This window comes from Coregonus lavaretus, assembly GCF_964263955.1.
Source record: "Coregonus lavaretus genome assembly, contig: HAP1_SCAFFOLD_4508, whole genome shotgun sequence".
Lineage (NCBI taxonomy): Eukaryota > Metazoa > Chordata > Actinopteri > Salmoniformes > Salmonidae > Coregonus > Coregonus lavaretus.
The window spans coordinates 23,850-49,563 of NW_028161709.1; the positions used below are offsets into that span (position 1 = coordinate 23,850).

General features: G+C 44.4%; 1 protein-coding gene across 1 annotated transcript; it reads right to left on the reverse strand.

Moving 5' to 3' along the window:
* Nucleotides 1–1,166: 1,166 nt before the first annotated feature.
* LOC311120200 (voltage-dependent calcium channel subunit alpha-2/delta-2-like) lies at nt 1,167–24,023 on the reverse strand (the record flags this gene model as incomplete). The annotated part of the gene is made up of 25 exons (XM_084194817.1): nt 1,167–1,289; nt 1,463–1,548; nt 1,883–1,992; nt 3,411–3,534; nt 3,670–3,725; nt 3,834–3,886; nt 4,037–4,189; nt 4,304–4,375; nt 4,972–5,019; nt 5,110–5,213; nt 7,082–7,180; nt 7,878–7,981; nt 8,286–8,348; nt 8,435–8,525; nt 8,740–8,837; nt 9,846–9,906; nt 13,143–13,219; nt 17,341–17,402; nt 17,801–17,872; nt 18,095–18,166; nt 18,406–18,480; nt 18,899–18,973; nt 20,605–20,670; nt 20,952–21,041; nt 23,974–24,023. Coding segments are annotated over 25 exons (2,084 nt in total), but the record flags the coding sequence as incomplete, so codon positions are not given.
* Between the last annotated feature and the right edge of the window lie 1,691 nt (nt 24,024–25,714).

The window sequence follows — 25,714 nt, forward strand, 5'->3', positions numbered from 1 at the left end:
GGGATAGCACTGTACTACACACCACCTACAGCAATGAAGCCCAAACGTTCAGACTTTTGAGAGGCTTAATACTGATTCATAATAAACTGGTGTAGCCTAGTGTTTTTTATTTTTTTGTAAGGGAAAAGTTATAATTAGCTTTGTCCAATTCGGACACATAATTACCGATTAATTACCTAACATCAGTTATCTATGATGATCAAAGACGTCAAATGTTATTCTTTGTAAGACTACTATTTCATATTACCATGATTATAAATACAATACTGTGCTTCCAGGGGCAGAAACAGTTCAAACTTCAAGTGGAGAACAGTAGAGGTCTTCAAGAAGAATTGGTATTCAGCCAACTCAGTTATTCCTAACACTATTTCTCTAGCTTTCCTTTCTGAGTTTCTCTTTTTCCTCTCACTAATTTGGTTATAAAAATAAGACCACATGAAAAGTCTCTCATTTTGGCAAGAAGTAGATATAGTGCATAAATTAATTAATGTAACAACTAACAACTTTCATTGCAAATGATACCCTAACATATGCTTTGAATACTCAATACTTCAACAGTTTATAATTGTATGTTTTTGTATACTTGAAAGTTCATTTTTTCCTTAATTCTCTTGTTACAGTAGCTATAAATGTCTGAATGGTCCGTATAGTAGCCCCCCATGAGAGACACATGACAGAGCGATGAGACTGATCAGGTCAGAGATGAGTGAGCGAGATGGAGGCCATGTCTCCTCATCCCGTCTGACTAACAGAGGCAGAAACATTCAACCTAAACTCTGCTGTGTCCATGACAGCTGGAGCTCTGTGACATTGCATCCAACTTGTCTTTTAACTTGTCACTCGTCCTGTTGATGCGGGTAGGGGTGGGGTCTTTTTTGTTTTCTGACATAGCCTCTGATAATTGTGGTGGTTGGAACACCAACCTTCTGAATCTCTTCCCATGGATGAAGGTACGTAACTCGCTGAGAACATACAGGTCCTGCAACTGTCACTAAGCAACAACAATTGAAGCTAGCTGGGTACAGTAGCGCGGTACTCAGGGCTTCCAAGTTGCAGTGACAGGAAGTCCCATTATAACCTATGACTAGAGCAGGGGCGAGCATAGAGGGGAGAGGGCGGGGGCTTTAGGATGGAAAAAGAGCTGGGGAGAGTAGACAGGAGGAGAATTAAAGTAAGAGGGGCAGAATATGGGGGCTGGCAATTGGATAGAGGAGGAAGAGCTGAATCATGAGCAGGGTCTGGAGTGAGGGGCGGAAGGAGTGGCCCCGCCCACAGTCTGATGTGTTCTCCTGGAGAGTAAAGGAGACATATTTAGTCATACAGTAGAATTTTTGAAAATAAAAAATAAATATTAATGGTGTGTGTCTTCTTAGTGAAAATAGGATCTATGCGCATGAGTATATGTTTATTGTATGGTCTGTGTAAACGAGTGCTGAGTTGTACACTCAGTTGTAAGTCTTACAGAGAGATTGTAGTCGTAGCACACAGTGGGCCCTTTTCGATACCTCGCTGCACTCATGTCCTCACATGATGGGTTCTCGTCCTTGACTGGAAGAGGCGTGGTTAAGGAATGACTCACACTACCTATATAGTCACTCTCCAAGTCTCTGTGTGTACAAACACCCGCTCCTATAGCTTCCTCTCCCACAGGTTTATGCCATAAAAAACATGTAACACAAAGATAAACACAACATACAGAAGCTTTAGTTAGAATAGGCATCAAAGGGTCAACTGGACCGAACCCACATTTAAATGGTTTGACAATAACACCAGTCAGTTGAATGTGAAAAGCCACTCTTATAAACAAGTCGATAAAGAGATAGATAAACGAATGAGCGGAGAAGACTCCCAACAGCAGGTGTGCATATGTTGGTAAGGATACACTCAGTCTCCGCCTGGGACAGTTTCTCTACCTCACAGGTATTGCAGGGCATCTTCTCTGCCACCACAAACAGCAGGTTGGTGTTGTTTAACCTCTTGGCATGGATCAGCCTACACACAGAGAGAGAGAGACTGAGTCAACAAACTCTTCTTACAAGTGTAGGATCTTAAATTGACCTATATTGTCACAGCAAAATAATCCTGCAGGATTTTTATGTTTAGTCTATTATGTTGCTTGATCGGTGGTTAGGTTATTAGCTGGCCAAAAGTAGGCTACATGAAAAGTGCAATTAAGCAATAATGCCAGAGGAGTTGTGGTATATGGCCAATATACCACGGCTAAGGGCTGTTCTTATGCACGACGCAACGCAGAGTGCCTGGACACAGGTGCCTTATTGCTATTGTAAACTGGTTACCAATGTAATTAGAGCAGTAAAAATAAAAGTTTTGTCATACCTGTGGTATACGGTCTGTTATAAACTGGGTGGATGCTGATTGGCTGAGAGCCGTGTATGACAAAACATGTATTTTTACTGCTCTAATTACGTTGGTGCCTAAGAACAGCCCTTAGTCGTGGTATATTGGCCAGAATACCACACCTCCTCGGGCCTTATTGCTTAAATATACCACAGCTGTCAGCCAATCAGCATTCAGGGCTCAAACCACCCAGTTTATAATACTGTTTATATAACCTTGTGTTAGTGTGGGTTTTCAGTGAATTTATCAAAATCAATCACAAAAGATCAGGAAAATTCTCAGCAACAAAATAGTGATAAAATTAAGATCCTACATTTGTATATGACAGACTTGTTCATTGTTGGATCAGCTCCATGAGATAGTTTTACTAGGCTCATTTAACTTAATGAGGTTACTATTTCAGTACTTCTGATAGAATTTCATCAACTTTTAGATTCATTAAGGCAGCGTTTCCCAAACCCGGTCCTCGGGACCCCAAGGGGTGCACATTTAGGTTTTTGCCCTAACACTACACAGCTGATTCAAATGATCAAAGCTTGATGATTAGTTGATTATTTGAATCAGTTGTGTAGTGCTAGGGCAAAAACCAAAACGTGCACCCCTTGGGGTCCCCAGGACTGAGTTTGGGAAACGCTGAATTAAGGACTATTACTCAAGTGCATTTTCCATTAACTATGTTGGTGTATGTGTGCACCACAGGAGGTTGGTGGCACCTTAATTGGGGAGGACGGGCTTGTGGTAATGACTGGAGCTGAATCAGTGGAATAGTATCAAATATATCAAACACATGGTTTCCAGGTGTTTGATGCCATTACATTTGCGCCGTTCCCCTGTAGCTCAGTTGGTAGAGCATGGCGCTTGCAACGCCAGGATTGTGGGTTCGGTTTCCCACGGGGGGCCAGTATGAAAACGTATGCATTCACTAACTGTAAGTCGCTCTGGATAAGAGCGTCTGCTAAATGACTAAAATGTAAAATGTAATATTATGAGCCGTTCTCCCCTCAGCAGCCTCCACTGGTGTGTACGAGTTGTAAGTGTAGAGTAAAAGCTACCTGGAGCAGTTGCCACAGTCCTGCAGGATGTCATAGGAGCTGCTGATGTTAGTGAAGTAGAACTGAGTCTGTATCGTCACACAGCTGGTCTCTCTGGAGTCCATCCCCTCGGCCTCCACCTCATCTACAACACACAGACATATACATATTGATGTGGACACAGATAATCACTAGTACAGTCTAGTGTTGCAATCACTGTCCTTCATAAAAAACATATATATAGGACAGTGATATAACAATATCTCGACTTTGTACTCACCTGTGACAAACCAACTATGGTAGGCCATTCCATAGAGCAGCTGCTGAAATAGGGACCTGAGTGGAAAGGGAGATTGTTTAAAGGATGTTGGTGGTGCAAATATGTGGCTCTGTTTTAGTAGTGTGTGTTTCAGGTAACAGTATTCCTGTATTCTCTGGTCTTACCAGGCAGCTGCTGATGACCACCAAGCCAGGTTCACAAAGTCCACAATGGTGGGCTGATGGGAGGGAGAAAGAGGGGGAAGCATGAACACAAGGACATTGACTGTTCACCATTTTAAATTTGCTAGCTATCAAGCATTCATTAATCCATTATTACAGAAGGGTGATAGCCGTGTCTTTCATTTTTGAATGTGTGAAGTCCTTACCACAAAGACTCCTCTTGGCGCAGCCCCGGTGTTGCTGCTTGGCACGGGGTCACACACAGACTGGTAGTCAAAGGACTGCTTCCGGTTGTAAAAGGAGTTGTTGTAGAGAGCATGCATCAGGTAGGGGTCCACTTCACTAAAGAACATGCCAATCTGTAGAAGAGAGGAAATTCAGAGTTACACAACACAGATTTATAAAAACATGCCCCTAAGTCAAGGATAGACTGGGTTCAATAAAGCTTTGTATTAACTGTAAGGACATGTCACCTTGTTCCAGTGATCCTTCTGATTGGACATGATCATAAAACCACCGTCATCCACCAGGTAACACAGAAGGTCCTACATGGGCAGGCACAGATAGACAACCATGACAACATGATAACCCAACTGTTAGTTAGTCTGTTTAACTCTCAACTATGTCTCATGCATATAGTACCATTGAAAACATGATATTAGCATTATGCACAGTGGTGTAGTGGTGCCTGGAGATGTGGGTTTAGTCTAATCTTGCCAAAAGATCCCAAATGGCCCTCCCTGTGTGAACAATTCTCAGATAAACAGTGACATACACTCTGAATGACCTAAAATGATATATCCCATGTTGGTCTTTCACAGTCTGGTGTCTTCTGACTCAATTATGTTTTCCCACAAATAGCATTTTGGAACATTCACACCGTTCTAGGCCTACCGCCGTGTGTACATTGCTGCACTGAAAATGTGAATAAATAATAGTTTATCAACATTTTAAGCGAAACATTCTGATCTGTTCCAACAACCTTGTTAATTGATACGGCGTATACCTCCACTACTCTACTTTAATACGCATCCTGGGGATTAAGAAGGGAGTATACACAATGCCCACTGAAAGATAAGTGGGTATACGGCGTAAACCTGTATGTACCCTCCACTACACCACTGATTATTCATAATCTTACTTCGCTGTTGGCGTCACAGTCCATCTCACAGCCACTGGTTGGTCCACACTGCAACAAATAATCATCAAGGATCAGCAAAAAACACATTTCATATGTTTTTGTGTGGGTTCAATTCCTGGTTGTCTTTATGTTTGTTACCGTTTGTTGGACTTGGCGGTTGTCACTTGTTGGACTTGTTTGGTTGCTAGCCAAGATCTTGAATTTGTCCACCCAGGCCTCAAGGTCCAGCTTTACTCCAACCACTAGTCATACATAGAGGGAGAGACGTTGAGATATTCCCAAAGCAATGAGAGAGAAGGGAAGAGCGTGCGTGCGAGAGACAGATATTTTCCTCCTACCGTGATACATTTATTTCCCTCCAAATACCTACTACAGATGTACTATCTTAATTTGAACAGTTTCTCACAGCAGGATAATGATCCTGCAGCAACAGGAAATGTGAATTAGTATGTGGATTATAATTAATGGACATTTTTGAAGGGGTTGATATATTTTTCGTTTAAAGTGGAAATAACAAACTTTTCATGCCTTTTTACACCTCGAAAACACTACAATTTACATTTCCTAAATATGTTCTATGCCTGCAGTGGAGTAACACATCATACTACTCCATACTAGCCCCCAGTGGAATAACACATCATACTACTCCATACTAGCCCCCAGTGGAGTAACACATCATACTACTCTATACTAGTCCCCAGTGGAGTAACACATCATACTACTCCATACTAGCCCCCAGTGGAATAACACATCATACTACTCCATACTAGCCCCCAGTGGAGTAACACATCATACTACTCCATACTAGCCCCCAGTGGAGTAACACATCATACTACTCCATACTAGCCCCCAGTGGAGTAACACATCATACTACTCCATACTAGCCCCCAGTGGAGTAACACATCATACTACTCTATACTAGCCCCCAGTGGAGTAACACATCATACTACTCCATACTAGTCCCCAGTGGAGTAACACATCATACTACTCTATACTAGTCCCCAGTGGAGTAACACATCATACTACTCCATACTAGTCCCCAGTGGAGTAACACATCATACTACTCCATACTAGTCCCCAGTGGAGTAACACATCATACTACTCCATACTAGTCCCCAGTGGAGTAACACATCATACTACTCCATACTAGTCCCCAGTGGAGTAACACATCATACTACTCCATACTAGTCCCCAGTGGAGTAACACATCATACTACTCCATACTAGTCCCCAGTGGTGTAACACATCATACTACTCCATACTAGCCCCCAGTGGAGTAACACATCATACTACTGCATACTAGTCCCCAGTGGAGTAACACATCATACTACTCCATACTAGTCCCCAGTGGAGTAACACATCATACTACTCCATACTAGTCCCCAGTGGAGTAACACATCATACTACTCCATACTAGTCCCCAGTGGAGTAACACATCATACTACTCCATACTAGTCCCCAGTGGAGTAACACATCATACTACTCCATACTAGTCCCCAGTGGAGTAACACATCATACTACTCCATACTAGTCCCCAGTGGTGTAACACATCATACTACTCCATACTAGCCCCCAGTGGAGTAACACATCATACTACTGCATACTAGTCCCCAGTGGAGTAACACATCATACTACTCTATACTAGCCCCCAGTGGAGTAACACATCATACTACTCCATACTAGTCCCCAGTGGAGTAACACATCATACTACTCCATACTAGTCCCCAGTGGAGTAACACATCATACTACTCCATACTAGTCCCCAGTGGAGTAACACATCATACTACTCCATACTAGTCCCCAGTGGAGTAACACATCATACTACTCCATACTAGTCCCCAGTGGAGTAACTAACCATACTACTCATCATGCCTCTGTAAAAGACATCACACAAACTCAGGACCTCTGCCTTGCTAGCACATGTGACTGCCCTCCTGAAGCGTTTTACCAGTCGGCGCCACGCGGAAAGCTAGCTATGCAGTGGTGCAAGTGGGGACACTTCAGGCTGAGGAGTAAGTTTCACACATTCCCATGTGCTACACCTCCACCAATGCTAATGAACCCTTCCCTCCCAGAGTCCCAGTGTCCCGGTGCGGTGCGGCATGGCCCACCTGCAGGTTTGATGGTCTTCCCTCCCACTATGATCTCCACTGCAGTGCTGACCAGGATTCCTATGGTGTCGTTCTCTGGGTTCAGCAGCTCATCATTCACTGCATTGGAGAAGGAGAAGAAAGAGAAGGAAGGATGGAGGAGGGAGGGAGGGAGGAGAGAGGGAGGAAGGAGGGAGGAGAGATGGAGGAGGGATGGAGGAGGGAGGGAGGAGGGAGAGAGGAGGGAGGGAGGGAGGAGAGATGGAGGAGTGATGGAGGAGGGAGAGAGGAGGGATGGAGGAGGGAGAGAGGAGGGAGGGAGGAGAGATGGAGGAGGGAGAGAGGAAGGAGGAAGGAGAGATGGAGGAGGGAGAGAGGAGGGATGGAGGAGGGAGGGAGGGAGGGAGGAGAGATGGAGGAGGGAGAGAGGAGGGAGGGAGGAGAGATGGAGGAGGGAGAGAGGAAGGAGGAAGGAGAGATGGAGGAGGGAGAGAGGAAGGAGGAAGGAGAGATAGAGGAGGGATGGAGGAGGGAGAGAGGAGGGATGGAAGAGGGAGGGAGGGAGGAGAGATGGAGGAGGGAGAGAGAAGGGATGGAGGGAGGAGGGAGAGAGGAGGGATGGAGAAGGGAGGGATGAAGTAGGGAGAGAGGAGGGATGGAGGAGGGAGAGAGAAGGGATGGAGGGAGGAGGGATGAAGTAGGGAGAGAGGAGGGATGGAGGAGGGAGTCAATAACAAACAAGTCAACAGAACAGATCCCATAAAGACTTTAGTAGTCCAGTAGTGTCTGGGTGGAAGTGAGACAGATGGTGACTCACCGGTGCGATAAGGCGCTCTGAAGATGTAGCCCTTGTTGTCCAGACTCCGGCGGTAATAGCTGGCATTAAAAGGCTCAGGGTCCTCCTCCCAAGTCTCAGCAGCCCTGAGGATCAGCACAACATTAAAACTCACAGACAGAGCCAGGGCCAGAAACTACTAAACTGTAAGGTATACTGGCAGATACCTTGGTCCAAGCTATCCTGGATATTTAATACCGGTTTATATGTTTATAAGCACAAAAAGTAATTTAGATACATTTATGCACTTGACTTTGCACTTGACTTTGGCACTTGACTTTGGCACTTGAAGTTGGTCCAATATTTGGGAGGCTTTACGTGCACATCCAATGTACTCTACTACATACAACTTTGAAGAAATGTTAGGTGGTAGATTAAGACTGGACTCACTTGTTGGGATACACTCTTGTAATCCCTCCATCTGTTGCAGCGAACACTGCCAGAAAGCCATATCTGCAACACAGAACAGGAGAGTGAGAATAAAGGAAGTACCCAGACTCTGGATATAACACGTAGTACACATGCAGTCCTCTACTCACGTGGTGAGGTCTTTGGTTTTCCACACCTTCTCCACCAGTTGTCTGATGATGCCAGTGTCCAGGATAAGGTTATGAAGGAGTAGGTTGTCACCTGGGTTAGACCACAGTGAGAAGGGAACATGCTTTAGGAGGCATTGTGATTGACAGCAAATTGTTGATTGTGACTGTGCATTTAAATACTGAGTATAGCGGTCATATGTAAACTATGAGAATTCTGATCCTGCCATTACATTTCCACGTGGCGAGGCTACAGTAAGATGAGAGGTAGTCTCCCCTGAGGGAAATGGAGGGACGGAGTGACTCACATTGTTTGGAGTCAGGTGTCACCTTCTCCATGAGAGCGATGAAGTTGAGCAGGAACTCAGTGTTGTTGTTGGAGAGCTCTAGCTCGTTGCAGTATTCCCTGAGGACAGTCAGTGGTATCATTTTATTTAGACCCAAGAACAGTTGTGTCTGGCTTCTCATATCCTCTGGGCAGGTATATGACCAGCTCTTATTAACAATGCCCAGATGCACGTTCCCAAACACTCTCACAGCACACAAACCCATGGAAACTCATATGCATGCATGTCCTGCGGTTGTCAGGATATTCAAACATGCTGACGAGACAGGATGTCAAGAGCGAAATATGGAGTGAAGGGCTGGTGAACGTGTAACACACTGGCAGCAGACAGAGTGAGTGTACTTGTCAGTCTTTCAGCACGGAGCTTTACAGGATGAAGGTCTGATCATGACAAAAAGAAAACATGCAAAGGGGGATTTCATTCACCTTTTTATACACATTATACTGTATATCTTTATTTACTTCTCAGTAGGTATTCTCAAGATTACATACTGTATTCATACTGCAGGCATGAACACACCCTGGAATATGCATACACACAAAACCATGCAGCACCAACTGGCGACATGCAAAGGATGTGAGGTAGCACAGGAACAGTTCTGGGGGCAGGGAGGGTATGTTTTGGGATGGGAGGGGTTACTTTGGGGTAGGAGGCGAGAAGGATTGAATGCACTGAAATTCCAAATAAGTAGACTATATAAATTCTGTTGTTGTCAGAAACTGTGAAATAAAAAAACACAAGTGTCGTCACACTCCTCACTCTGTCAACAAAGAACACACAAAGTCAAACCAGGATATGAGAAAACCAACAGCAACGACACAACAACAAACAAATTATTAAAAAGCACAGTCTTGAACACCACAAGAAAATAAATGAGAGGTGTGACTGACAATAACAAATGACCAGTGGCTGAGGAGATTTATTGGTGTGACGTTAAAGTGTTGGGGGTTGAGGGACGTTGGTGGAGGTGAACAACACAGTAATGTTGTGAGCTGAAGGTGGCGGAGACACTACGGTGAGGACCATCAAGACAAATGGCAAGACAGCAAACATTCACACAGGGCTACCTGGGAGCTATGAATACATGTCCTTCAGACTCAAAACTGTTTGGCAGCAGAGATTCAAAATCTGCAACAGAAAGGGGAAGATTATCTGGGAAGAGCCATGAGCAGTGGGGGGTTCTGGGTACACAGCGGCTGTTCTTCAGGGGTGCAGGGAACGAGGAAGGGAGTTACCATAGCAACACCGAAGAGGAATCATGGGGGATACACCAGCGTTAGCCAATATGGTGCCTCAAATGCAACCTGACTCTGCCCAGCACTCACTTCTTTCTCATTTTCCACTTTAGTTCATAACCATTGAAAAATAATCACCAGATGAATCCAACCATTTTGGTTTCAAGTTAATTGTTCTTTTTTTTATGTCGGAGAACTGACTTCCATCACACACCATGAGGGGAAGTGAGTTCTCAGACAGATCAACCCATAATGAGTGTGTTTTCACAGGCAGGCATCAACATGGCCAAGTATTGCAGGGGGAGGTGGGTGGCGCAGGGGTCCTGATGGAAGTGGTCACCCCTCAGACTGGCAGGGGACACGGCTCCAAGGGACACACAATCAGGGGAAATGCATTGCATTGTGAAGGGCATATCAAGGGGCAACTTGCTTTACCTCTAGTAAGCTAACCTTATTCGTTTTCATTCAAATATGTAAATGTATCTATGAGTCTCTTAACCTCATTAAACATTGGTACTGCAATATATCTATTTTTATCTGACATCTTTTACATTTCAGATCATCTCTATAAAACATGAGAAAGTAGATGAGAAGTAGATGATACATATAAGTATTTGAAAACTAATAAATGACTGCAGTGCCCAGGTAGTGTTGCACCCACAATGCCGTGCACATCCGGGTCATGGTTGTTTTGAGGAGGAAGTAGAGGGCCGTTCCCCCAGCAGTCTGAGGGCTGATAGGGGGGAGGAGGGAGACAAGCTGATGGATACAGGGGTTACAGAGGGACGACACACGAGGCAGGCACCACGGGGCGCTCTGCCACGTACCCAACAACATGAGAGGACCAGGGTGACCCACAGTGTGGCCCTAAAGAGATTCATCAGCAGCACTAGCTGACATGGATGGGGACAATATAGGTTGAGCTAACTAACACAGTCTGTTGTTCAGTAAAGCTAACATGCTAATAACATTAGTTATGCTAACATGGGGATTTAATCACCTGGGCTTAAACAGCTTGGCTACAATGCCGGTGGCCTTAGTCAAGCTAAAATATTAATAGCCTAAACGCAGCGATCATAATAATGTTGTAAATAGTTGATACACTGTGGTGACATTCTCAGATGCACTATCATGGACCAATGAACTCAAATGGGACCAGCCTCAGTTATACTAATAAAACAATGGGGTTAACTTCAGTTTGTCTAACTACATTATAATGACAAACAATGCTTAGTCATTACAGATAGAGCTTTGCCTGCTCTAGTGTGAGGACAGTTAATATGGAGGCCGTTCTTAGCTCCTCATGGCTTTTGGAACCGATGGCGGCTCCCTCAACTCCTGTACACTGGTATGAGAGTTAAGACATCTTTTCAGCTACAATGACATTGTAAGACAGCGAGAGAGATAGCGAGAGGGAGGAATAAAGAGATGGAGGGAGAGGAGACAAGGAAAGAGAGAGAGAGATGGAGGGAGAGGAGACAAGGAAAGAGAGAGAGAGATGGAGGGAGAGGAGACAAGGAAAGAGAGAGAGAGATGGATAGTAAAGTGACAGTTTAGAGAGCTATCCACAGAGGGGAGGTATAGAGGGGACAAAAGACAAAGGTTTTAACAGAGAACATGGATATTATCTGTCTTCTTTGGGTGTTTGGAGGTGTTGTGAGTGTGACTGAAGCACCAGAGACGTGGGGGTGAGGTTGTAGACTGGAGGAGCCATCGTGAGAGAGATGGGGTCTGAGCTGCAGCAGGAGCGTGGGTGAGTGGGTGGGTGGAGAGTGAGGAGGAGGAGGAGGAAGAGGAGGGTCTTGAAGGCAAGATGGGCAGGAACAGAGGCAAGCAGGCTGGGACAGGTGAGGGTGGGGTCAGCGAGGGTGGGAGGAGGTTAAGGACGTAAGGGTAGGGAACGTGGACCAATATGGAGTATACTTGCCCTTGGTGTATTGCACTGTGTGGATCCATCAGAGAAGTAGTGAGCAAGAAAAGAAAGGGTCAGGGTAGGAGGAGGGGGGTCACAGACAATATTTTATTCAATTATTATTTGAATAAAAATATTGCTTTCTCAAAAGAAAGAAACCAATTAAGTCAAACAGACGAGAAAGAAAATAAATGAAGAACAAACACCTTTTTTGCAAGAGCAAACAAGAAACTGAACAGAATGAGAAAAAAGGAAAATCAGAAAGTCGAAAGTAAAGGACAAAACCGGCACTGCGAAAGTTAACCATGAAAACCCCAAAAATAAAAACGTAACAGAAAGAACCAGGAAAAGAGCGGCGCAACATGGTCTGGAGAAAGAAAGCATGAGAGAGACAACAGGTGTCATTCAGACCCACTAAACCCAAACTCCCACAGAGGAAGGAAGGACAGACCCTCATCACGGGCCATGGGAGTTTATCTACTGAATGATTCCAAAGCTGAATACAAAACAGCAACAAGAAACAGTCCAACAGAAAATAATCACACATCTAGGAACTCAACAGGAAGACAACTTAATAGAAATCATAACAAAAGCAAAACAGAAAGGAGTGAAAAGCATGCCTGTTTTCACGGGTTTGGAAACATAAAAAAATAACATGTTTAAAAACACAGACGCTTCAGAATCATTGCTTGTTCGTGGAGAAGAGGCGAGAGCATTTGGCAAAGAAAATAAATAGCACAAGATCACCATTATTTTCACCTTAGTAACATAGTAAAACCACAGCTTTCACCTTTCTGCTAGTTCAGGTTTTTTCTTCAACAGTTGTGAAGAAAAAAAAATCACCATAGTTAACGGCACAGTATGAAGACAAGAGGGTAGATAGAGGGGGCTGTAGATAAAGGAGGCTGTAGAGGAAAGAGTTTCACTCCCAGTATGTCCTTGTCACTGTCACAGGGGAGGAGAGGGGGGCAAGGAGACAGGAGGAGAGGAGAGGAGGAGAGGAGAGGAGGAGAGGAGAGGAGAATGGGGGTATAGAGTGCTCCACTCTGATCGTCCCTACGATGGTGTTCGCTGGAGACCCAGGACGCATTACTTAGTAAGGGAGGCATAAGGTCATATTTGGGAGAGAGAGAGAGAAAAGAGAGAGAGAGAGCGAGAGAGAGAGAGAGAGAGAGAGAGAGAGAGAGGGCTGGTGTTGGGTGTCTCCTGGTACTTACACTGCACCTGCAGGATCTGGTCACTCAGGTTAGCCTTGATGTGGTTCTCACTGTATGTGGGCAGTACCAGCCCTAGACTGGAGTGGTGAGGCAGACACAGAACCACATCAGAATCATACTATATCTGCCTTAATATATACACACACACACACACACACACACACACAGAGCCTTTGGACAAACATGACAGCATTCCCTAATTGGGAGGCGTGAACAACCTGCACTCACACAACAAAATAGGTTCAAATGATTAGAGAAATACAACTACTGTTCAAGCTTAATGACGTGCTTATAGAATTGAAGAGAGGGACATTGCTCAAGTCGGAAACCAAACAACTGGCTCCCAGCCAACAGAGATGCAGTAAAAAGCCTCATCAGGCATTTCTAGGACTATTGAATATCATCAAAGTGTTGCCAGGAGGAAATATCATTATAATTCTACCTCAACCGTTCAACCTAGTTTTGGAGATGAATCAAATGAAAAAAGCATGCAGTTCATTTGTGTTTAGGATCCTACTACAGTTATTTTACGAGAGAAAGGAGTGTGTCTTAATGTTGATTCAGGTGAACCATCCACTATGTAGACAGCAGGCACATTAATAACCTGAGTGTATTCTCTAAATGTACAGTGAGGGAAAAAAGTATTTGATCCCCTGCTGATTTTGTACGTTTGCCCACTGACAAAGAAATGATCAGTCTATAATGTTAATGGTAGGTTTATTTGAACAGTGAGAGACAGAATAACAACAAAAAAATCCAGAAAAACGCATTTCAAAAATGTTATAAATTGATTTGCATTTTAATGAGGGAAATAAGTATTTGACCCCCTCTCAATCAGAAAGATTTCTGGCTCCTAGGTGTATTTTATACAGGTAACGAGCTGAGATTAGGAGCACACTCTTAAAGGGAGTGTTCCTAATCTCAGTTTGCTACCTGTAGAAAAGACACCTGTCCACAGAAGCAATCAATCAATCAGATTCCAAACTCTCCACCATGGCCAAGACCAAAGAGCTCTCCAAGGATGTCAGGGACAAGATTGTAGACCTACACAAGGCTGGAATGGGCTACAAGACCATCACCAAGCAGCTTGGTGAGAAGGTGACAACAGTTGGTGCGATTATTCGCAAATGGAAGAAACACAAAATAACTGTCTCCCTCGGCCTGGGGCTACATGCAAGATCTCACCTCGTGGAGTTGCAATGATCATGAGAACGGTGAGGAATCAGCCCAGAACTACACGGGAGGATATTTTCAATGATCTCAAGGCAGCTGGGACCATAGTCACCAAGAAAACAATTGGTAAAACACTATGCCGTGAAGGACTGAAATCCTGCAGCGCCCGCAAGGTCCCCCTGCTCAAGAAAGCACATATACAGGGCCGTCTGAACTTTGCCAATGAACATCTGAATGATTCAGAGGAGAACTGGGTGAAAGTGTTAATAATAATAATAATAATATGCCATTAAGCAGACGCTTTTATCCAAAGCGACTTACAGTCATGCGTGCATACATTTTTGTGTATGGGTGTCAGTGTTGAGGTCAGATGAGACCAAAATCGAGCTCTTTGGCATCAACTCAACTCGCCGTGTTTGGAGGAGGAGGAATGCTGCCTATGACCCCAAGAACACCATCCCCACCATCAAACATGGAGGTGGAAACATTATGCTTTGGGGGTGTTTTTCTGCTAAGGGGACAGGACAACTTCACCGCATCAAAGGGACGATGGACGGGGCCATGTACCGTCAAATCTTGGGTGAGAACCTCCTTCCCTCAGCCAGGGCATTGAAAATGGGTCGTGGATGGGTATTCCAGCATGACAATGACCCAAAACACACGGCCAAGGCAACAAAGGAGTGGCTCAAGAAGAAGCACATTAAGGTCCTGGAGTGGCCTAGCCAGTCTCCAGACCTTAATCCCATAGACAATCTGTGGAGGGAGCTGAAGGTTCGAGTTGCCAAACGTCAACCTCGAAACCTTAATGACTTGGAGAAGATCTGCAAAGAGGAGTGGAACAAAATCCCTCCTGAGATGTGTGCAAACCTGGTGGCCAACTACAAGAAACGTCTGACCTCTGTGATTGCGAACAAGGGTTTTGCCACCAAGTACTAAGTCATGTTTTGCAGAGGGGTCAAATACTTATTTCCCTCATTAAAATGCAAATCAATTTCAAAAAATTTTTACATGCGTTTTTCTGGATTTTTTTGTTGTTATTCTGTCTCTCACTGTTCAAATAAACCTACCATTAAAATTATAGACTGATCATGTCTTTGTCAGTGGGCAAACGTACAAAATCAGCAGGGGATCAAATACTTTTTTCCCTCACTGTATACACACCAGTGGTTGATGAATGACGTAGGAAAGCAAGTTTCTAGATCACAGGGTTATTTACAGTGGGGAAAAAAAGTATTTAGTCAGCCACCAATTGTGTAAGTTCTCCCACTTAAAAAGATGAGAGAGGCCTCATAGGTACACGTCAACTATGACAGACAAAATGAGATTTTTTTTCTCCAGAAAATCACATTGTAGGATTTTTAATGAATTTATTTGGAAATTATGGTGGAAAATAAGTATTTGGTCACCTACAAACAAGCAAGATTTCTGGCTCTCACAGACCTGTAACTTCTTCTTTAAGAGGCTCCTCTGTCCTCCACTCGTTACCTGTATTAATGGCACCTGTTTGAACTTGTTATCAGTATAAAAGACACCTGTCCACAACCTCAAACAGTCACACTCCAAACTCCACTATGGCCAAGACCAAAGAGCTGTCAAAGGACACCAGAAACAAAATTGTAGACCTGCACCATGCTGGGAAGACTGAATCTGCAATAGGTAAGCAGCTTGGTTTGAAGAAATCAACTGTGGGAGCAATTATTAGGAAATGGAAGACATACAAGACCACTGCTAATCTCCCTCGATCTGGGGCTCCACGCAAGATCTCACCCCGTGGGGTCAAAATGATCACAAGAACGGTGAGCAAAAATCCCAGAACCACACGGGGGGACCTAGTGAATGACCTGCAGAGAGCTGGGACCAAAGTAACAAAGCCTACCATCAGTAACACACTACGCCGCCAGGGACTCAAATCCTGCAGTGCCAGACGTGTCCCCCTGCTTAAGCCAGTACATGTCCAGGCCCGTCTGAAGTTTGCTAGAGTGCATTTGGATGAACCAGAAGAGGATTGGGAGAATGTCATATGGTCAGATGAAACCAAAATAGAACTTTTTGGTAAAAACTCAACTTGTCGTGTTTGGAGGACAAAGAATGCTGAGTTGCATCCAAAGAACACCATACCTACTGTGAAGCATGGTGGTGGAAACATCATGCTTTGGGGCTGTTTTTCTGCAAAGGGACCAGGATGACTGATCCGTGTAAAGGAAAGAATGAATGGGACCATGTATCGTGAGATTTTGAGTGAAAACCTCCTTCCATCAGCAAGGGCATTGAAGATGAAACGTGGCTGGGTCTTTCAGCATGACAATGATCCCAAACACACCGCCCGGGCAACGAAGGAGTGGCTTCGTAAGAAGCATTTCAAGGTCCTGGAGTGGCCTAGCCAGTCTCCAGATCTCAACTGCATAGAAAATCTTTGGAGGGAGTTGAAAGTCTGTGTTGCCCAGCGACAGCCCCAAAACATCACTGCTCTAGAGGAGATCTGCATGGAGGAATGGGCCAAAATACCAGCAACAGTGTGTGAAAACCTTGTGAAGACTTACAGAAAACGTTTGACCTGTGTCATTGCCAACAAAGGGTATATAACAAAGTATTGAGAAACTTTTGTTATTGACCAAATACTTATTTTCCACCATAATTTGCAAATAAATTCATTAAAAATCCTACAATGTGATTTTCTGGATTTTTTTTCTCATTTTGTCTGTCATAGTTGACGTGTACCTATGATGAAAATTACAGGCCTCTCTCATCTTTTTAAGTGGGAGAACTTGCACAATTGGTGGCTGACTAAATACTTTTTTTCCCCACTGTCCCTTATTCACAGGCTCAGTTCAAGGTCAGATGATGTCACTCCTATGGTCAGGTGAGAGTTGGATTTCACTCATACCTTCAGGTCCGATCTTGCCAGGATCGTAGTCATTAGTGTAGACCGTTGCAAACCGTTACGAAACATTTTGCAACGGAAGCTCAGGTAGTCCCTCCCCGTTTCGGTTACGATCCAGATGAAGGCTGGTAGTTTAGCACTCACCTGTAATCTGTGCCCTCCACTGGTGTCCAGGTGTATGTCCGCATAGCCTCATCAATGTACCTCTGAAATCAGACAACAACATCAGATCTCCCTGATCTGCACCAGAATCACTTCCTCAAACAACCTGGACTACAGTACAACAAGTTTGAATTGTTGTCATGAATCTGGATGGTGCCAGTATGGATCATGGCTGAGCCTCATATATCTGGATGGTGCCAGTATGGATCATGGCTGAGCCTCATATATCTGGATGGTGCCAGTATGGATCATGGCTGAGCCTCATATATCTGGATGGTGCCAGTATGGATCATGGCTGAGCCTCATATATCTGGATGGTGCCAGTATGGATCATGGCTGAGACTCATATATCTGGATGGTGCTAGTATGGATCATGGCTGAGACTCATATATCTGGATGGCGCCAGTATGGATCATGGCTGAGCCATATATTGATGACTTACCTCATCAACTGACTTAATGAGAGTCTTGATTTTCTTTTGCCCTGATTTGCCATCGATCATTTCTCGACGGATCTGAGGGAGAGAGAGAAACAGACAGAACAGGAGGAAGGACAAGAAAGGGCAAAAACAAGGAAATTAGAAAGGCAAAAAAGAGATGGAGAGTTTTATATACTTTAACAAAAATAAACTGTGACATTTGATTCAACAGTTTGGTCATGGGACCACTGTCATACAGCTGTAGTAACCATGACAATGTTAGAGATGTGTGGGTGTTCAGTTGAGTGCTGTCTTTACCTCCTCCTTTTTACTGTCCTCTAGCTCAGCATCCAGGAAGTCCAGGGTGACAGGCTCTCTGAAGTTAATGATCTGAGAGACAGACAGGCAGCCAATCAGATAGCAGGAATAATACCAGTATCTGGGTAGAAAAGTCAAGAAAAGTCAGAACAGAGGAATACTAATGATGTAGAACAAGAGTCAGGAGGAGTCAGGAGGAAAGTCTGGGTCATAGAAATAGAATGAAGCCTGTTCTATTCATTCTATTACTATGGTCTGGGTCCTACCTTAGGTTGCAAGATGGGATGCATAGAGGACAGTCTTGATCCTACCTTAGGTTGCAGGTTGGGGTGCAGGAGCAAATAGCCATTTTGGTCGATTGCAAAGGTGTATCCATTGGCTCCAAGCTGTAGGGAGAGGAACGAGACTCAAAACCAGTGAAAAATAGATATCCTTTTACTGCTTCTGTGTTGCGTGTGTGTGCGCGTGCGTGTGTGTGTGTGTCTGTGTGTGTCTGTGTGTGTGTGTCTGTGTGTCTCTGTGTGTGTGTCTCTGTGTGTGTGTGTGTGTGTGTGTGTGTCTGTGTGTCTGTGTGTGTGTGTGTGTGTGTGTGTGTGTGTGTGTGTGTGCATGCATGCATCTGTGTGTGTCTGTGTGTTTCTGTGTGTGTCTGTGCGTGTCTGTGTGTGTGTGTGTGTGTGTGTGTGTGTCTGTGTGTGTGTGTGTGTGTGTGTGTGTGTGTGTGTGTGTGTGTGTGTGTGTGTGTGTGTGTGTGTGTGTGTGTGTGTGTGTGTGTGTGTGTGTGTGTGTGTGTGATGTACTTACCCTGTATGTTGGTGTCTTCCTCTTAATTTCATTGATCGCAACATCCACTCCCATGACACCAAGGACGAGCTGAGTCTGTATAAAAACATTATAGTTAATGGTTCCTGATCAACACCTCTGCCACTGGTCATGTCATCAAACCATCAGTCAACCTCTCACATTAAGAAGCAGAGCCAGAGGCTGCACGTTCGCACACGCACACACACAAACACACACACACACACACACACACAGAGAGGGGCATTAGACTGACTGCTGAAAAGCTGTCCTCACCATCTGTGATTTATTACCATGTGTACCATCTGATTAATCTATATCTACACCTTATACCATCTGATTAATGTATATCTAAACCCTGGAACTTCAGAAGCCTTTTTCAACCTCAAATACACTCGTTTAACATTTTCTGTATTGCCAGGAAAGTTATCCTGCAACAGGGTGATCAGATTAAGATCCTACATCTGTAGAAGCATCAGTCATGTGCGATTATCTCAAGTGTCAATATTTTCCATTCGATTTGAACAGTTGATTCAGTTGGAGCTAAGCAACAGTATGGCCTGATTCACAATATAGGGAGCCAAACCAAAACGAGCTGTAATGGGCTGGACTTGTGATGCATCCACCATAGTTGCTGGAACCATGCTGGAAAGAAAACATTCAAGTCAGCCCTACCCGGCTAGCACATTTGGTTCCTTGGAAGTTGTGGGAATGTACATGTTTGGTTTTCCATTGGTTCTAGGAACGAAGCCATAAGTTTCCTGACTGGTAAAACAGAAAGGAAGTGATTTTTTTTTTTACATTGAATGTTACTAATGTTTTCTAGTGGTTTTTATTAAAAGTATTGTATTAATGTTCTGAGTACATTACTTTAAATAGAACCATGAGGAAACCTGTAGGGAACGTTATGCTGAAGTACTGAAATTCCCAAAGAATATCGTTGTTTCTTAACGTTCTCTGAACTAGTTGAGAACATTCCCAATGTCAAACCAGTTGGAGAACGTTCCTAGAACATTCCCAACAATGTTACCATGTTTGAACTTTTAGGAATCGTTCTGTTAAAGTAATGAAATACCAAGAAAATAACGTTATTTTGTCAAGTTCCTTAAATGTGTTGAGAATCTTCCAAAGCCAAGCAACTATCCTGTACCATTCCCAGAATGTTGTGGGAAGGTTGTATGCTAAATAACCATAGGACAACCATGCTCTCACCAAGTTCTAAGAAACATATGGTTCTCAGAACATTATGTGCTAGCTGGCTATGGTCCTTGTTGGTCCTATATTGTGAATCATTAGTGGATGGATGTATCAAAGCTGCTGGGCCTGTTGCCACCTCAGGGGGTCAGTGTTGCCCTGCGGTCGGTCGGTGCACCAGGATGGGAGGATGCCATTAGACATGACTGATGGCCAACATTAGGGAGTTATAGACACAGAAGGGACTGTTGTGCAGTCAGGATTCCTGTTGTTTTCCAATGATGCAAATCAGTTTGCTCTCAAATGGGAAATCTGTATCTAAGTTATGGCTCAGTACCGATTCAATATATGTTTATGTATTTATGTTTGTGCTCCTCAAAGAGCCACAGTGGACAGAAATACATTTTCTAATGGCCCTGAGATCATTTGAAGATAAACTGTGCAATAACAAGTCTATTCATTTGTGAATCACTGTAAACCCTAATTTAGAGCTTCATGCTCCTGCTGATATTTACCTGAGAGTTGGCATCAGCGGTGAGGTTGAAGACCGGCATGGTCCCAGTTATGACCAGACCCAGACCCTGAACACACAAACAACATATTAACATCAAAGTCTCAGTATATGGGACTTCAGAAGGTTGTGTTAGCATCTATATAATTTTTTTCCATCTAAAACATAGCTTTGTTATAGGTAGGACTCAAAATAGAAGTTTGCAAGCAACTAATTCTAAAGGGTTTCGGTTTTTGGCTAGTACTGGGTAAACTGCATTACAATGGTCTTAGTATTAAAACAGAAATTAATTAATGTACTGTAACTTGACAATTGTGTTGCTACTCATCAGTGGGATAGTCTGTGTCTTACCAGAGCATCCTGGTAGACGTTGGTCCATTGGACCTGCTTGGCCTTGGGCCCTGCCAGCACCATAGGCCGACCCAGCACATCCAGGTACTCCTGAGACAGGGAGGAGAACACACACGTCAGAGCAATGACAAACACACACACACACCATATATTGCTTTATAAACTGGGTGGTTCGAGCCCTGAATTGATTGGCTGACAGCCGTGGTATATCAGACCGTATACCACGGGTATGACAAAACATATATTTTTACTGCTCTAATTACTGTTGGTAACCAGTTTATAATAGAAATAATGCACCTCGGGGGTTTGTGGTATATGGCCAATATACCACGGCTAAGGGCTGTATCCAGGCACTCCGCGTTGCGCATAAGAACAGGCCTTAGCCGTAGTGTATACCACACCCACTTGGGCCTTATTGCTTAATTATAGTGATTGTCTTACAGTCATCGTAAAACTACAAGACCCTTACAAGTCTTCTCACTGTTATATAAACCAGTGGGCGAACAGTAGAAGCAGCCCAGACTTGAGGAGCAGTAGGGCCTGCGGACGGTCTTTAGACATTTAGGGCCATTACTCATCAATATGAAGCAGCTACTAAAAACACATTAGGAGTGTCAGAGGCACGTGGCACAAACATGCCAATCTCCCACTGCCTCTCTGTGTTAACCACAGCAGTGTGAAAACACCTCTCTGTGTTAACCAGAGCAGTGTGAAAACACCTCTCTGTGTCAACCACAGCAGTGTATAAACACCTCTCTGTGTTAACCACAGCAGTGTATAAACGCCTCTCTGTGTTAACCACAGCAGTGTATAAACGCCTCTCTGTGTTAACCACAGCAGTGTTTAAACACCTCTCTGTGTTAACCACAGCAGTGTATAAACACCTCTCTGTGTTTGAAAACAGGGGTTAAGGGTTAAACTTACGAGTGATTCATCACATTCATCACATTCTCTTTTCCTTAGGTTTATTTAATAGATTCAAAACGTCAAATGTGTTTTTCTGAATAATGTATTGATCCATGGAATGCTGCTATTGGGGATTGGGGGAAATCAGTGACTGTGTGACACAGTGACAGGGATCACATCGCCCAAATCTGATAAGGAAACCTTTGGACCTTGGGAGTTTGATCCTAGATGTCAGTGAAATGTCTTAGTGAGTCCCTGCTGTTTCTGTTCAAATTAATCATGAGAAAACAACAGGCTTTGGTGACCGCTTCACCAACTCCAATATATCTCAATTGTGGGTGAGGAGTTCAGGGAAATTCTATCCTAATCCAACTAAAGATGTAGGTAGTTAAACTACACTGATCACGTCTACAAAATAGGGAGTTAAAGCCAATTTATGCTTGATCCGAAAATGTGGTTGGAGGCGCGGTATGGAGGGTATGACGCAATTGCGGAGCCTTTGGAGGCAGCAGAGGCCAAATCGAGCTCCGTACCGCATTGCGTGCGTCTCTCAAACTTTGTAAAAATGTGAAGGCTCTGTATAGCTCCGCATTGACATGATTGGTTGACGGTAGGTGAGGGCGGGAGGTCCTGTATAAACACACACTCACTTCCTTGACAACTTCCTTCATAACAGCTCTGAGCTGCTCCACGAAGCGCAAGAAGTAGGAATGCCCTGAATTCTGCAGAGGCCATATCACCATAAATGCTATACGGCCAATGCAGACGAAGGGATTGACCATGCAGTGCCTTTTAGTCTGCAAAAGAGGTCTTATTCACATAGTCAGTAAATAATGCTCCCTTTACATAATGGTATATTCCATTATAGCACAACTCAGACCCTACCCATAACAGTCTATGTATCCATCTTCTACACAAGGGGGGTCGCCCAGTGTGAACACACTGAGAACAGTGCTGTTTTAGTGTTGTGCCTTTGACCGTTTGTTATTCATGGACTGAACACTGAGGTGCTGACAGGCGTAACCTATTCTATTATCAGCTCACTAAAACTCCCGTTTAACGCTCGCACCACAGGGAGATATTTCATCAGGATGATGACAGGCAGACCTTTTCACAGGATATAGGGGACATTTTTCACCTGACTAGAACAATTTAGCAAACATAAAAGTCAGCCAGCAGAAAGGCTGTGGAGGTCCAAGGGAAAGGCCAGGGTCCAGGGTCCAAGCTAACGGTTCTGTGGGTTAATGTGTTGCTACGACCAAGGACTACTTTACATGCATGGCCCAGGCCAACCAAATAGCATCCTGTCTGTTTGGGCAACTACACTGTGAAACACAGGCTGCATCAGCTATGTGTTACTAAGTACACTGGGGACGAGCAACTCACTCAATTTCTACAGCTGGAATGAGCTGATCCCAAGGGGCTCTACACTCTTAAAAAGGGTTCCAAAAGGGTTCTTTGGCTGTCCCCATAGGAGAACCCTTTTTGGTTCCAGGTAGAACCCTTTTTGGTTCCAGGTAGAACCCTTTTGGGTTCCAGGTAGAACCCTTTTGGGTTCCATGTAGAACCCTCTGTAGAAAGTGTTCTACATGGAACCCAAAAGGGTTCTACCTGCAACCAAAAAGGGTTCTTCAAAGGGTTCTCCTATGGGGACAGCTGAAGAACCATTTAAGGTTCTAGATAGCACCTTTTTTTCTAAGATTGTGGAACCTGGTAGTGCCTGCAGCAGAGTGGAGGGGAGCGTAGGAGGGTGGAGGGGCCACGGGGTTGTGAGGGGCGGAGGACCCGGAGGAGTGTGTCTGTGTGGTGGGTAGTGTAGTGGACTCGAGGAGGGGTGGATTAGGCAACACAGCCTCTGGCTCACTGAGTTTACTGAGACCTGCAGGAAGACAGAAGAGAGCTCTATCTCTCCCTGTAACTTACTCTCTATTCCTCTTTCCAAGCCTCCTTGTGTCATTTTGTAATGGAATATTTAAAGGCATTATCTACAATCTGCATAATTATCTTTAAAGAGAGTAATGAACTCAAAATGACCTAGAAAACACACCCTAAGTGAAGTTACAGTAAGGATTCACACAAATGCACACATACACACACTGAAGGAAGGATATATCACCTGTGTGTTAATTCTAATGGCTCCAATGGATGGAATCTCGTAGTAGAATCCTGAAGATCAAAGTGAGAGAATCTGTTCAGTGGATCCACAGTGATAATAACCAACAACATGTAACTGTTCTATTGTAGTATGCATTGTAAAGGTAATATTGCTATGCATAAGTGAAATAACACAACAACCCAGCGAAGTCTCTAGCTATTAGAGCACATGTAGTGCTATCATTTCAAAATGACTCCTCAGCAGAAGGCTGATTGTTCTCTATGGGAAAATTGCATTTAGTACCCCATTAACGGTGTTGGCCATTATGTCATTTGCTGCAGATTTGTTTGTGTTTGTGTGTGGTGTGTGTGTGTGTGTGTGTGTGTGTGAGTGTGTGTGTGTGTGTGTGTGTGTGTGTGTGTGTGTGTGTGTGTGTGTGTGTGTGTGTGTGTGTGTGTGTGTGTGTGTGTGTGTGTGTGTGTGTGTGTGTGGAAGCATACGCATGTACACGTGTGTGTGTACTCTGTGATTGATTTGCATTAGGGTGCTATGGGGAAACAATTGGCCATTGACCTCCAGTTTCACCATCATTTTACTGCAGGATGTCAATGTAATGTGTGTGAGGGGCTCATTGAGGATGCTGCTGCTGTACCCCAGCCAGAACAGAGCAGGGCTGCTGATTAGGGATGGAGGAGAGGAGAGACACTCTGTCTCTGGGTCAATAACTGCTGCCGCTCCCCAAGTTATTAAAGTACAGAGTGTTTATACAAAGAGCCGCGAAATGGAGACAACATCCCCAGAATGTTAAGAGACAATAACGCCTGGCGTTTTTAATAAATCACACACACACACACACACACACACACACACACACACACACACACACACACACACACACACACACACACACACACACACACACACACACACACACACACACACACACACACACACACACACACACACACACACACACACACACACACACACACACACACACACACACACACACACTTCCTATGACTGTAGCTCCTCCCTTTGCTTAGTGTTTTTGGCTGCCTGCCAGAGACTGTGACATGTCCAGTTGTAGGGCAGAGCAGGCCAATAGGGACGAGGGGAGAAAGCGACATAGAAACTAGAGAGCATGGACCAGAGGTCTACACCCAGGTCTTCAGAAACTAGAGAGCATGGACCAGAGCTCTACACCCAGGTCTTCAGAAACTAGAGAGCATGGACCAGAGGTCTACACCCAGGTCTTCAGCCACCAGAGAGAGAGAGCATGGACCAGAGGTCTACACCCAGCCACCGGAGAGAGGAGAAAAGTTCAGCCCACAGTGAGACGGAGCCGGGCTAGGTTCCACTTAAGAAGGGATTGCAGCACAAGTCAAGTGAGACAACAGTGAGGCTAGTCAAGAGGGAGCTGGGTGTGTAATGTGTTTGTGAGGCGGATCCATGTGTGTGTGTAAGTGTGTGTTCTGGGGGAGAAGGTTGGGCTCGACATGTCAGCAGGGTATCTCTGTTTGCGTGTGATACCAAAGAAGCGCAATAAGCACTGTGCTGTATTACTATATGTAAAAGGACAGGTCCACAGAGGAGATTACCTCAATAAGCATTGTCTTAGGTTGGCATTGGTTTTGGTGCTATGCTAATGATTAGAGTGAGTGGCATGTTGGCACATAGGAGTAATCCTGGACTTCCCCATGCCGCCTGCCTGACTGAGAGATGGTAGCCACGGTTATCACCACACAGCCAGGCTCCACCC